This window comes from Phaenicophaeus curvirostris, chromosome 18 (genome assembly GCF_032191515.1).
Source record: "Phaenicophaeus curvirostris isolate KB17595 chromosome 18, BPBGC_Pcur_1.0, whole genome shotgun sequence".
NCBI lineage: Eukaryota > Metazoa > Chordata > Aves > Cuculiformes > Cuculidae > Phaenicophaeus > Phaenicophaeus curvirostris.
Genome location: NC_091409.1, coordinates 8,454,738 through 8,468,511, shown reverse-complemented (window position 1 = coordinate 8,468,511; position 13,774 = coordinate 8,454,738). Strand labels below are relative to the sequence as shown.

General features: G+C 63.6%; 2 protein-coding genes across 2 annotated transcripts in view; one reads left to right on the top strand and one right to left on the bottom strand.

Annotated features, from left to right (window-relative positions):
• SOX12 (SRY-box transcription factor 12) overlaps nt 1-12,863 on the top strand; it is an 80,951-nt gene extending 68,088 nt beyond the window's left edge. The window contains exon 2 of the mRNA XM_069871576.1: nt 11,671-12,863. Within this exon, the coding sequence (XP_069727677.1) occupies nt 11,732-12,586 (855 nt within the window). The 5' untranslated portion in view covers nt 11,671-11,731 and the 3' untranslated portion in view covers nt 12,587-12,863. The remainder of the gene's footprint in view (nt 1-11,670) is intronic.
• On the bottom strand, nt 1,874-4,860 carry REM1 (RRAD and GEM like GTPase 1). Its single transcript, XM_069871579.1, has 4 exons — nt 4,479-4,860; nt 4,294-4,376; nt 2,946-3,150; nt 1,874-2,806 (listed from the first exon to the last, which is right to left on the bottom strand). The coding sequence occupies exons 1-4, from the start codon at nt 4,720-4,722 to the stop codon at nt 2,529-2,531; spliced, it is 810 nt and encodes a 269-aa protein (XP_069727680.1). The 5' UTR covers nt 4,723-4,860; the 3' UTR covers nt 1,874-2,528.
• Nucleotides 12,864-13,774: the final 911 nt, after the last annotated feature.

Here is a 13,774-nt window from a genome sequence, read left to right as displayed (position 1 = left end):
CCATCCTATTCCCATCCCCATCCCAGCCCTGTCCCCACCTCCGTCCCTATTGCTGTTCCAGCCCCTATCCTCATCCAGTCCCCATCCCCATCCTATTCCCATCCCATCCCTGTCCCCATCCCCATTCCAACCCTTATCCTCATCCAATCCCCATCCTATTCCCATCCCCATCCATTCCAAACCCTATCTCATGGAATCATTTAGTCAGAAAAGAGCTTTAAGCTCATGGAGTCCAACCATAAACCCAACACAACCCCAACACCTAACCCTGTCCCTGGGCACCACATCCACACGGCTTTTAAACCTCTCCAATGACAGGGACATCACTGCTGCCCTGGGCAGCCTCTGCCAGCGCCTGACAGCCCTTCCTATGAAGGAATATTTCCTAATATACAGCCTAATCCTCCCCTGGTACAACTTGAGGCCGTTTCTTCTCATCCCATCACTTGTGACTTGGGAGAAGAGCCCAGCATCCACCCCACCACCACCTAAACAGCCCCTCAGCTGCTCCCAGAACCCCTGGGCTCCAGCCCCTTCCCCAGCTCCGTTCCCTTCTCCAGACGTGCTCCAGCCCCTCAATGTCTTTCTTAGAATCATGGAATCGTTTGGCCCCAAGCTGGGGGGACCCCAAAGCAAAGGCTGGCGGGGATGGAGCAGCTCCTTGCCTTTCAGTGGGTGGTTAAACCAGAACCCAAACCACCTCTGCCCACACCATCTTGCGGGAGCGAGGGCGCCTCCTGCTCATGTCCAGGCAGCCACCTCCCTCCTCTCTTCGGCTTTCCTTGGCTGCTCTCCATGAGAAGATGAACCCTTGCCCACCGGGGCGGCTGTGGGCACCGTCCCCCAGGGGCTCTTTGGAGACCACTGAGGGGCTGGAGGAGACTAGCACTGGAGACTCTCCTCTTTCCTTCCTCCCTCGATTCCCAGTGCCTCGCCGTGGCCCCTCTTGGCCTCTCCTCCCACCCTCCGGCACGGCCGCATTTTTAAGGGTTTGAGCTCATTCTTTCCACTCCCCTCTCCGCCGGCTGCCAACTTTCCATCCCGCGGCCCCCCCGCCGCCCGCGCAGCAAAACGCTGCAGCATCACGTCCAGCGGCACCAGGACCCGGAGCACAGGGAGCCGCAGGGCAGGATCCCAACGGAGCAGCCACGGTCACCAGCGGTTCGGGGCGGCACAGAGAAGGAAAGTCTGAGCACGCTTCCCCGGTTCTGGGCACAGAGCTGGCAGGGAGAAGCCCTCACTGGGGTTTGTCCCCATGGAAAGACTGTTTTCCCATCCCAGTGTCCCCTTTGTAGCACCGTGACAGCCGCGGCCAGAGCTGCAGAGCGAGTGGAAACTCCCGACCTGACCCGGGGAGGAAGGAGGGCACCGCTGACCCTCGCTGGCACTCAGCAGGCTGTCCTGTAGCATCCCAGCTCCTCACTGGCACCACAGCCTAAAACCTCCCAGCAGCTCCAGAATCGCCTCCCCAGAGGTGCCCGGGGTCACTCGCTGCTCGCTGCAGCCAAGCACGTCCCTTCCCGGCTGTGCCACGGTGCTCTGCTGCTCCGATCCTCTTCCCTGCCCCTTCCTGGGACACTGGGAGCCACCAAAGCCCCGGGTCCCTGCCCCGGCTCCAGCTCCCACGGCGTGCGGGGGCTCGAGACCTGCATCTCGGCACAGCTCAGCCCTACCCAGGGGATTTTTTGGAGCTGGGAGGTGCAGGGAAGGTTGGGAGCTTCTGTTGTAGCAGGGGACGATGATGTGACCACTGAGTGAGGAACAGAGACTTCTGCTGAGGGTGGAAAAAGGCTCTCCCGGCCCTGAGATTGCTCTGGTGCAGCTGGAGCAGGCGGCGGGAGTGAGGAACTGAGCCCCAGCACACGACTCCCCATAGCAGGGACCCAACAGAGACCAGCACCTCCCTGGTGGGGTTTATTCTGCAGATCAAGGGTTTTTCCCATTGCACCAGTACAGAACAACCTCAGTCAGAGACGCACTGGTGCCAGGGAGACGCGGCACAAAGCCCTGGCGTGGTGATGGTGAGGAGAGGCAGGGGGTGTGCTCCAGCAGCCCCTCTCCCCAGCCAGGTTCCAGCACTCCCCTCCAGTTGGACACCGTGATGATGCCCTCGCCTGTCCCTGCTGCCCCGTGGAGGACGGGCACCATGAGCAGGACCGGCCCCGCTCCTGGCAGCCTCCAGAGTGGCTCCAGCCCTGCAGGCAACCCTGTATTAGGGCATGGCCACTCCTCACCTCCAGATCTCCAGGACCATCTGCAAGCCAGGATCCCACCACCCCAAGCACAGGCACCTGTCCCATCCCCCGCTCCATGGGTGCAGCCCAGAAGACCCAACCCCATCTGTTCCCCTCTCCTGGAGGGGAAGCAGCCGGATCCAGAGGACCCTGGGCATCCCTCAGTACCAGTTAAACCATCTCCATGTCCTCAGCATCACTCCAGCCCCATCCGGACTCTCTGCAGAGCTGCTGGCCACGCTGCTGGCAGAGAGGAGAGTCCTCAGCCCGCGTGCATGGAGGGCAGAGCAGATCTCAGAGCACGGATAGGTCATGGCAGGACTTGGAGCGGGCCTTGAGGGCCACCTCGCTGCTGTTCCTGGCCACCAGCCTGTCGAGGAAGCGCCGGGCTCTCTTGGTGAGGCTGTCCTTGCGCTTCTGGCCGGGCATGGAGCACGCAGGGACTTCCTTGCCTCCCCGGCGCAGGCGAATCTGACGCACCACCCCCTCGAAGAGCTCGTCCACGTTGTGCTGCAGAGCTGCCGACGTCTCGATGAACTTGCAGTCGAACACCACGGCGCAGGCACGGCCCTCTGGAAAGGAAGGGTGGAGAGGGGGCACGGCCCCGCTGGCACCCCAGGCACTGGGGCACGGGCACTGCTGCACGTGGAGCAGCAGCTGTGCAGCCAGGGGTGAGGGGAGAGCTGGGCCAGAAGCCTGGGCACCACTCACCTTCGACAGAGACCTCGCGGCACCGTACGAGGTCACTTTTGTTCCCCACCAGGATGACGGGGATGTCCTCGGCCTGTCGCGCGCGGCGCAGCTGGATGCGCAGCTCCGAGGCGCTCTCAAAGCTGCTCCGGTCGGTGATGGAGTAGACGATGACGTAGGCGTTCCCCACCTGCAGGCACCGGCTGTGGCGCCAGCTCTCCTTGCCCTGCTGTCACATACAGAACGAGATGTCACTGCACCGCAGGGGATGGTAGCAGCCCTGATCACTCCCGAGGGATGGCAGAGCACCCTGGCACCTATGGGACCTGCCAGCCCATCCCACCAGCCCCCACATCACGAGCAGCAGGCATTTTGTCCCCTCAATGAAGTGCAGATTAAAAGCTCCTGACTTTGGGGAGTGGTTGAAAGTTTCCTCCTCTATTAGGAACAAATATGGGCTGTGGCCCCAGCTCAGCTGAAGGGGCTGAGGCTGCACCTCCTGGAGCCACTCTTGGCCACACGATGCTGGCAGCATGTGAGCAGCACCCTGTATGAACCACGTACTGGTCCGTGCTGGGCAGGGTGGGATTCAGAGGTAGCGGAACTCCAGGGGTGTCACTGGGGCATCGCGGTGCTGGGGCATCCCCGGAGAGCGCAGCCACACATGCAAACTACAGCCCAAGCTCACACGGGTGTTGTGTCCACATTCACAGCCGGGCACCGGCTCCATCCCCGCTCCTGGGAATCGTTCACTGCCTGGAAGCACCTGCAGGAACACCAGGCCCTGGCGTGGAAGGGGGCAAAGGGGTGTTCCGAGGGAGGCAGTGACGGCAGCGCTGACATTTCTGCCCTAGGGAGTTGCCTCCATGCACCAGGCGGAGGGAATGCCCCGTGCCAGGCTCTTGGGGCCATCGCTGTGCCTGCTAAAGCACGTGTCCTGGCTGACGGCACCACCTCATGTGGATTTGTGGGCTGGCATCGCACTGTGTCCCCACAGCCTTTTCCTCCCCGCCTGCCTTTTGTATGAGGGACACTCTGTGCTCGCAGGGCTGCTCCAGTGCTCGTGGTGCCTCACCATGAGAGCCCTCACCGAGCAAGAACACGGTGGGCAGGCTTCTGCGCCAGGGGAAGGCGAGCAAAGAGCCATTCAGAGCTGTGACCCCAGGCCCTATCTCGCCCGGTGCGTGCACCCCGCTCTCCAGCAAGGGCAGTGGCAAGCCCTGGGCACGGCTGGGAAAGCCCCAGGGGTGCCTTCCTGGCTCTCAGAGGCCAGAAGCAGTAGCTGTGCCCATACAGCGTTTCCCAGCACACCCCAGTTCACCCAGCCCATGAGCAGCACGGGCTCCCGCAGCGCCCAGCCCTGCCGTACCCGCTGCTCCGGCTCCCAGGTGTCCATCACCAGCAGCTCGGTCTCCTCGCCATCCACGGACAGCGTGCGCTCATACTCAGCCTCTGCAAGACACCGGGAGAGCCTGGTTGGCGTGGCACGGGCATCGGGCTCCTCTTCGCCTTGCACATGGGTTTCCCCATCGCGAGGCCATGCCATGCACCCACCTCCGTGCTGCTCCAGCGGCTCCCGCTCCTGGACGCCGGCAAAGAGGTTGGCCAAGCTGGTCTTGCCCACGCCAGGGTCGCCCAGCAGCACCACGCGGTAGAGGGGTTTGCCGGAGCCGGAGCTGCCGCTGGCGTGGGGGTCCGCGGCACCGTGGCCGAGGCGCCCGGGCACAGGGTGCGGCAGTGGGGTGCTCGCCCTCCTCCGCACCGGGCTCCGGCTCCCGTGCTGCCCGTTCAGGGTCATCAGCAGCGAAGCCACCCAGCGGGGACCCGGTTCTGCTCCGGTTCTGCTCCGGTTTTGCTCCGGTTCTGTTCCCGGTGCCCCTCTCGGTGCCGCTCCCGGTGCCCGTCCCGGCCGGTGGGAGCTCGGGCGCTGCTTGTCCCGGGACAGGCTCGCCGCCGCCCTGCCCGGGCTTTAAATCCCGGGAGGAGGAGCTGGTCCCTCCCCCGCCGGGCACGGCCCCCGACGTCCCCGCGGGGCTCCCGATACCGGGGCACGGCGGGTCCCCCCGGGGCCGGGGAGCAGCGCAGAGGGGGATCCTGCCCGGTCCCCCCGGTCCCCTCGCAGCCCCACTCGGGGCCGGCTCCATCCCGCTGCCCGGTGGGGCTGTGCTGCCCCTGGACCCCGGAGCCTGTGGTGCCAACGCCAAAGCCGGTGACGAGAAGCACAGCCAGGGGTTCTCTTGGCACGGGCGAGAACGGGAGCTGGTTTATTTGAACCCATTGGCTGTCCCGGAGCTGCTGACGCTGCACCAAGCCGGCACCGGCATGCCCCCATGCTGGGACACCAGTCCAGCCTGCGCTGGGATGTGCTGGCAGGGACTGGTGGCACCAAGGCCAGGACACCCCTCATGGCCAGATCGCAGCAGCGGAGAAAACCCCTTTCAGCTTCAACCCCTCCACTGTTACCGTGATGGCATGAAGGGGATAGTTAGGCTGTAGACGCAGGCACTGTGTGCCAGGAGCTGCGGTCGCCAGGCTTGTCCCATGCTTCTTCCAAGGGGCTGTGGCCCCTGGGCGCAGCACAGCCAGCGACCACGGATGATGGCGACACCTTTACACACCGTCAAACCAAACCAGTGAGTCCTCACGGTGGTGGGATGAGAAGTGGTGCTGGCCAAGGAGAGGCGCCGCGGCTCAGCACCTCATCCAAGCCTGCACCGGGTGAGGGCCTGCAAGCAGAGCCTGGCTGAGCATCAGAGGAGCGGTGCCTCCTCGGCACGGAGGCTGGGGACCATCCCGCTACCCAACAGGCACCCGAGCGAGAGAGGAGAGTCAGGAGCAGCAAAGCAAAGAGCAGGAATGAGCTGCCACACTTTGGCTGGTTCCGTGCAGGCAGTGGGTGACGGCTCAGGTGATGCAGCCCTCCCAGAGCTCAGAGGGCCCTGTTCCTTGTGCGAGAGCAGCTCCCATGAGAGGGCACGTGGCACACGGAGGGGAGCCTGCCCTGTGTCAGCTCTGCCACCTCCCGTGTTCACAGAACAACAGAATCTTTCAGGTTGGAGAAGACTTCTAAGCTCGTCCAGTCCGACCATCAACCCAGCCCCACCGTGCCCACTAAACCAGGGCTCTATCAGTAAAGATTTTTTTTTTTCTAACATTCAATCTAAACCTTTCCTGGTGCAACTTGAGGCCTTTTCCTCTCATCCTAACTGGCCCAGTACTGGTTTTCAGTGGGGAGGGCCTGACACTTGTTCTGGGACACAAGACAATGTAATGAGGGGGCAGGGGGAACCCTCTAAAGTGGGATGAAGGCTGTGCTCAGCCCTTGTTCAGCAGGACCTAGAGCTCCAGCTCACTCAGCGCTATCCTGCCTCTCAGCTCAGCCTCCGTGGTCTGCCCTGGCCATCGACCCCTCTGCCTGCACAAGAAACCAGCTCCAAGGCTAAGCCCAGCTCCGCAGCCCTTTCTGAGCTCAATGCTTGCTACCGAGCCTGGGACTCACTGGCCTCCCCAGAGAGACAGAGCCAGATGTGGCCCCTGGGGCTTGGAGAAGGAATGCAATTAGCCGTCCCACACTGCCAATCCCCAAAGACAAACAGAAGAGGAGAAAGCCCGTTGGAGCAGCCAGGTCCATCTGCTTTCTCGCAGAGGGAGGACAAGCGCATGGAGCTGGGCTTGCTCAGCGCTGCTCTCATCCATCTCCGTCTCCGTCCAGGACAAACTGTGCGCGCAGAGTGGCCCCAGCGCAGGGATGGGAGCTGCTGCTGAAATCCACCCGAGTTCTCTCGCAGCAAGAGGATTTTTAAAGAGGGGAAACTGAAATGCAGCTGGGAATGGACAGGCAGGGGGTCACAGATCCTCCTGGCACCACATGCTGGGACCCAAGGAGGGCCCCTACGCACCCTTCCCCAGGCTGAGCACAGCCTGTGTCTGATTTTGCTCTTTCAAGAAGCAAATGCAGTGTCTGGAACCGAGGGGTTAATTAGAATAAATGAAGCACTGGTGAAGCCGTGTGAAAAGTTGCAGGGAGGTCAGTGGGAAAGGGCTGCGGGACGCGGAGCGGGCTCTGGCACGGGCTCCCGCCTGTCAGGGCGGGCAAGCACCGAATGCCTGACTTGTGATGTTACAGAAACTTTCCACTTGGGCCTTCCTGCTATTTTTAACTCCTCTCCCAGCCGCCCTCAGTAACCCCAGCCCCGCCAGCTGCCCAGGCTCATTAATTCCTTTTTATCATTTTTTTATCAGAAAAAAAATGAAGTTGTGCTAATCCACCACGCAGCCGCCTGCCTCCGTGCTGCCTCCTGACACGATCCAGGCTTTCCTCCTGCTTCAGCACTGCAGCCCTACCTGGCTTCCAGCTAAAACCCTGGCCCTGGAGGAAAATCCAGCCACTCTTGTTGCCTGCTCCACCACTGGTTTGCTGGGCGAGCGCCTGCTCATCCCAAGGGATGATGTTTCCGTGCACAACAACCCATGTGCATGCAAAGAGCGAAGGAGCCGAGGGGCTGGCGCGTACCTGCAGTGGTGGGATGCGCTGGAAAGGGATGACGCTGTTAACAGCCCTTGCTGTGCCAAGAACAAGTTGTATAGGCAGCTGCTGTAAATAAACGTGCATGTGCCTGCTGTTCTGCACCCAGCTTAGGGGGTTCAGGCTGCAGCTTGAGATTTAAACCCGTGTGACCCATTTTTCGCCCGGTTTGTACCCCTGGCCAGTGGATCCAAGCCACCTTGGCAGCTCTAAACCACTTGTGATTTCTGTGACACCTCCGGCCAGGGCAGGACCTGCTGCCACAGGACCAGGGGAGCATTATGGTAGAAGCCAGCTGGCCAGAGCTGGCTGTTGGTGCTCTCCAACTCATGGACTTGGTTCCCCTGAGCCTGTCCCTGGAGAGGAAAGCCTGGAATTCCTGCCATCGAGCTGGCAGCGCCTTCTCCCCATCAGTGCTCAGTGAGGATTCGCCTCGTGCTTTGCAGTTTTCACATACAATACCAGCACAGCGTGCACTGGGAAGCAGGAGTGGGGATCACCCGCAGCCTCCGCGCGGAAGAAAGCAGCTACCAGAGAACCAGGGCAGGGAAAGAGCAGTGAGGAACACGACAGGGCTTTGCCTCTTTGCTGCCAGCCAATGCTGCTGACACATTTTTTTTACATATTAGGGAAAGGGCATCCCGCCTTTGTTCTCCGGGAGCGCTGGTGCCATTGCACAGAGCCAGGAAGGCGGCTCTAGATGGGCATGACCTGCCTCGACAGGGATGCTCCTTGCGAGCCTGCCTGCTTCCCTCAGAGTTTTGTTTCCCAACTACAAAGAGAAAACAATGAAGTAAGAGTCAGCGCAGGCACGAAGGCCATGAAAAGCTCTGCAGCCACTGGTTACCTCCAGTTGCAGGGTGCCCGAAGGGAAGCCCAGAGGGAGATGTGAGGTGACCAAGGCTGGCAGCGTAGCAGTATCAGAGCTGTCACCAGCTCGTAGCTGCTCTTAGGCAAGCCCACGAGTCCCTGTACCCGTCCTCCTGAGCAGAACCCAGCATAACTGTGAGTTCTCACCCATGACCGGGTGTAGGTGTGACAGCGGCGTCTGTGGAAATGATGGGGTGAGGTTATTGGTGTTCAGTGCCAAAGATTCTGCCACCCAGGGCCACGGAGAAAGAGCTATGTGTGCCTGCTTCCCAGCCTGCGGAGAAGAATGTCAGCAGATATTGTCTCTCTTGTGTCTGGCAGAGGGTCTGGCTTATTTTCAGCTCCTCTATGGCCCCCATTGTCCTCCTGTCTCCCAGGGATCCCCCTGTAACCCGTAGTCCCCATCATCCTCCTGCCCCCAGAGACCCTTCCACGCTGTGAGAAACACTCATTCACTGACAAAATATTGAAAAGGACAAAGTCTTCAAAGCATAGTCAATAATATTTTTATTTTACAATTCAGTGCTGAATTGGATGCCCTTCTAAAAAAAGGCGTAACATAGAATCATAGAATCATAGAATCATAGAATCACCAGGTTGGAAAAGACCCATCGGATCATCAAGTCCAACCATTCCTATCAAACACTAAACCATGCCCCAACATCTTCCAAAAGCAGTGGGTATATATACTACTTTTAAAGAACCATATAAATCTTCAAAGAATGCTCATTATTTTTTTGGATTAACCATGTCTGGATGCTTCCTTCAGGTTATAGAATCATCATAGAATCACCAGGTTGGAAGAGACCCACCAGATCATCGAATCCAACCATTCCCATCAAACACTAAACCATGTCCCTCAGCACCTCGTCCACCCATCCCTTAAACACCTCCAGGGAAGGTGAATCAACCCCCTCCCTGGGCAGCCTCTGCCAGTGCCCAATGACCCTTTCTGTGAAATTTTTTTTCCTAATGTTCAGCCTGACCCTCCCCTGGTGGAGCTTGAGGCCATTCCCTCTCGTCCTGTCCCCTGTCACTTGGGAGAAGAGCCCAGCTCCCTCCTCTCCACAACCTCCTTTCAGGTAGTTGGAGAGAGCAATGAGGTCTCCCCTCAGCCTCCTCTTCTCCAGGCTAAACACCCCCTCTTGACCTGACAACTGCATCTTGCTAGACAACTAAGCCTATCAATAAATTCTTGCAACTCTAAGAGAGTTGTTTATTCTTTCAGGTTATTTATCCACGTCTGGAGGTTGTCTGCGTGATACAAGACAGATTGATATCAATTAATTCTCACAACACCGCACGGCCCCCTCCACCCCCCTGTCCCTATGGCCCCCCCGCCCCTCAGGGTCCCCCGGGCCGGGCCCGGTGCTCGGTGCGGCCCCGGCCCCGCTCAGGCCGCTGTTACCACAGCAACTGCGGGGGCCGCGCGGCCAATGGGAGCGCGCCCTGCGACCGGCCGAGTGGCCCGCGTCGCAGCCAATGGGAGCGCGCCCCGCGCCGCCGCTCAGCCAATGGGAACGCGCCTTCCGCCTCGGCGGCGGCCAATGGGAGAGCAACCCGTGCCGCGGCTCAACCAATGAGAGCGCACCCTGCGCCCCGGCTGCAGCCAATGGGAGCGCGCCCCGCGCCTCGGCTGAGCCAATGGGAGCGCGCCTTGCGTCGCGGCGGCAGCCAATGGGCGCGCGCCGCTGCCGGGCAGCCCGCGGTCTCTGGGGCAACAGCGCCGCCCTCGCCCCATTGGCGGCGCCCGCGGGGGCTGCCGAGGGGGCGTGGTCTGCGCGCGGAGGGGGCGTGGCCCGTGCTCGTAGGGGGCGGGGCCAGCGCCGAGGGGCGGGGCCTGGCGGGGCCGCGCCGTGACCGCTCCCCGAGCAGCCGCGTGGCCGCCCCCCCCCCCGCGCCCCCCGGTGTCCCCCCCGTCTCCCCCAGCCCCGCTCCCACCCACCGGGACCGGGGGGGGCCTGCACGGAGGCGCCGCTCTGCCCACGCCAGGGCGCCTCGCCGACCGGCTGGGGAGGGGCCCGGGAGCAGCTCCCGGGGGTGCTCGGTGTCCCGGGGGTGCTCGGTGCCCCGGTGGATGCTCAGGGTGTCGGGGGTGCTCGGTGTCTCAGGGGTGCTCGGGGTCCTGGAGATGCTCGGTATCCCGGGGATGCTCGGGGACCGGGGATGCTCGGTGTCCCGGTGGATGTTCAGGGTGCCGGGGGTGCTCGGTATCCCGGGGTGCTCGGGGACTAGGGATGCTCGGGGTCCCGGGGGTGCTCGGGGCCCGGGAGGGGCTCCCATGGGGGTACGGGGGCACCGGGGAGCCCAGACCGGGGTCCCGGGACGCTGGTGTGAGGGTCCCGGGGGTGCTGTGCCGCTGGGGCGGGGGTACCGGGCGCTACCGGGGGGGGCCCCGGGGCGTGCCGCCCCGCCATTCTCTCCAGCAACCCCTCTCCCGAGGGCTCCCATTGGCGGAGCCGGGCTGCCCCCCCCGCCCCGCGGCCAATGGGCCGGGGGGGGCGGTGCCTCCCATTGACAGAACCGGCGCGGCGGTGTTTACCGGGGGCGGGGCGGCGGCGCCTATAAGAGCGGCACCGGGGGGTGGGTTGGGGGGGTGGGGGGTGTGTGCGGCTCCCCGGCTGCCAGCACCCCCCCCGCGCGACCCCCCGACCCGCACCGCACCGCGCCCGGCAAGAGCAGCCGCCCGCGACACCGGGGAGGCGGCCCCGGGGCGGGGCAGGGCGGCGGGGAGCATCCCCGGAGCATCCCCGGGACCGAGTCGGTGAGGAGGGTCTCGGAGAATCCCCGGCACCGGCGGGGGAGCATCCTTGTGCGGGTGCGGAGCATCCCGGAGCATCGTCGTGCCAGTGCGGAGCATCCCGGAGCATCCCCGGTACCGGCGGGGGAGCATCCTGGAGCATCCTCGTGCCGGTGCGGAGCATCCCAGAGCATCCCCGGTACCGGCGGAGGAGCATCCTCGTGCCGGTGCGGAGCATCCCAGAGCATCCTTGGACCGGAGAATCCCGGAGCATCCCCGGTACCGGCGGGGGAGCATCCTCGTGCCTGTGCGGACCATCCCAGAGCATCCCCGGTACCGGCGGGGGAGCATCCTCGTGCCGGTGCGGAGCATCCCGAAGCATCCCCGGACCGGAGCATCCTCGGCCAGGAGCATCCCCAGTCCGGATCTCTCGCAGCATCCCCGGGTCCGGAGCCCCCGTTACCGCTCCGCTCCCCCGCCCCGTCTCATCCCCGCAGCGGAGCCGCCCCCGCCGTGAGCCCCCGGTGCCCCGCGCCCCGCCCCGCCGCCCGCTCCGCACAATGGGGGGCGAGTAGCGGCGGGCGGGGAGGGCGAGGAGGAAGAAGAAGAAGAGGAGGAAGAGTAAGAGGAGGAGGAGGAGAAGGCGTCGAGGCGGGGGTCCCGGTGCCCGGTATGGTGCAGCGGGGCGCCCGGGGCCGGGGCGCGGAGGCTCGGCGGGAGCCCTGCGCCCCGTTATCCGCCCGCGACGCCGAACCCGCCTGGTGCAAGACGCCGAGCGGGCACATCAAGCGCCCCATGAACGCCTTCATGGTGTGGTCGCAGCACGAGCGCCGCAAGATCATGGACCAATGGCCCGACATGCACAACGCCGAGATCTCCAAGCGCCTGGGCCGGCGCTGGCAGCTCCTGCATGACTCCGAGAAGATCCCCTTCGTCAAGGAGGCCGAGCGCCTGCGCCTCAAGCACATGGCCGACTACCCCGACTACAAGTACCGGCCTCGGAAAAAGGGCAAGGTGGGCGCCGGCGCGTCCCGCTCGCGGCTCCCGGTGAAGATCAAGCCCTCCGTGCTGGGCCGCGGCCCCGCCGGCCGCCGGCAGCCTGCTGAGCCCGGTGGCCTCGACACCTCGGAGGAGCCCACGCTGGAGGTGCCGGCCGAGGACAGCCCCACAGCGCCCAGCGAGGAGCCACCCGCGTCCCCCAGCCCCGCCGCCGCCGCCTCCGAGCCGGCGAGGTCCTCCGAGAGCGGGTCCCCATCTCCCGTGTCAGCTGGATCCCCTCCGTCCTCCTTCGGCTCCTCGGATGAGGAGCTGGAGGAAGAGCTGCTGGGCGTCCTGCCGGCGCGAGCGCCCGCGGGTGCTGCCTGTGCGGCCCCGGACTGGTCGGTCTTTGACAAGGACCACGACCTCTTCCCGCGAGGAGGCTCCTCGCACTTCGAGTTCCCGGACTATTGCACGCCCGAGGTGACGGAGATGATAGCGGGGGACTGGCTCATGTCCAGCATCTCGGACTTGGTCTTTACCTACTGAGTCCCGCGCTCTTGCAGGTAACGCTCTCGGTTTTATTTTCCAGATCAGGTCATATATAGGGAACAACCCAACCCCAGAAAACAAAAACCCACCCCCAAACCAGCTGTTTACATACAGGAATCAGGTATTTTGCCTTGAAGGCACTGGAAGGCAGAGCTCCCTGCTCACCCCATCCCCCCAGCACACACCCACTCCTCCTTGTCCATCCGTCTGTCCGGCTCTCGCGGGACACGTGCCTGCCCGCCGCAGGGATTTGATGGTGAAACGCCGGTGTCTGACTGGGTTGCCGGTGTCTGACGGGGTTTCCATTGTTGGCACCTGCCCCTTTCCCCTCCGGCTCCGGCCGCCTCGGTGCCGCTGGCCACGGCTGCTCCCGGCCGCTCCCCACACCACTGGCCTCTGCCCCGCGGTCCCTGTGCTCTCGGGGCAGAGGGAGCTCCTGGTGCCCATCCCACCCTGTCCGTTCCTTGGGGAACAGTCGACTACTTTTGCTCTTTGACAGCATTTAAACCACGGCTTCAATTTTCCCCTCTTCCATGTGGCAGCCCCTGGGCAGGGATCCCCAGCCGGCTGCGCCGCGTCCAGGGGCGTCAGAACCACGTGGAGCCCTCCCTGCCCGATGCCCCGTTACGTGGGGGTCCCCGGTTTTGGGGGTTCAGCGTCTCTGTTTTTTCCCCACGTTGCATGCTCCCCGCCGCTGACTTTGGGAAGAGCCAAGTTGAGCGCACGTGATCCGCACGTGGCTGCGGGAGGCTGTGCCGGTCCGCTGTGCGGAGGCTGCTGTGCCACTGGGGGGGCCCGGAGCCACCCTGAGCCCTGGCACGGACGAGCCCTTCCCAGAGCATCCTGCCCCGGCTTTAGCCTCACACCCGGTGCCCGCGTGGCCCCGCTCCGGGCTGGCTCGCCGTGGTGCCAGCGTGCCAGGCAGCGGTGGGTGATGGTGCAGGGAGCGGGCAGGGGGCTGGGAAGGGATTTGGTGGGGAATCTGCCTTAAGCCCTGCTGCAGCGGGCTGAGAGCAGCGGCAGAGCCGACGCCGCTGGGCGTGTGGGCCGTGGGCGATGCTCCATCGTGGCGCTCTGCCCCACGCCGTGCCCCACCGCCGCTCTGCCAGCAGCAGGGGCTTCCCAGCAGGGAAGTTGCCGCTGCAGCAGACCCTCCAGCTGGATTTTTCCTGGTTTTTCTTAATG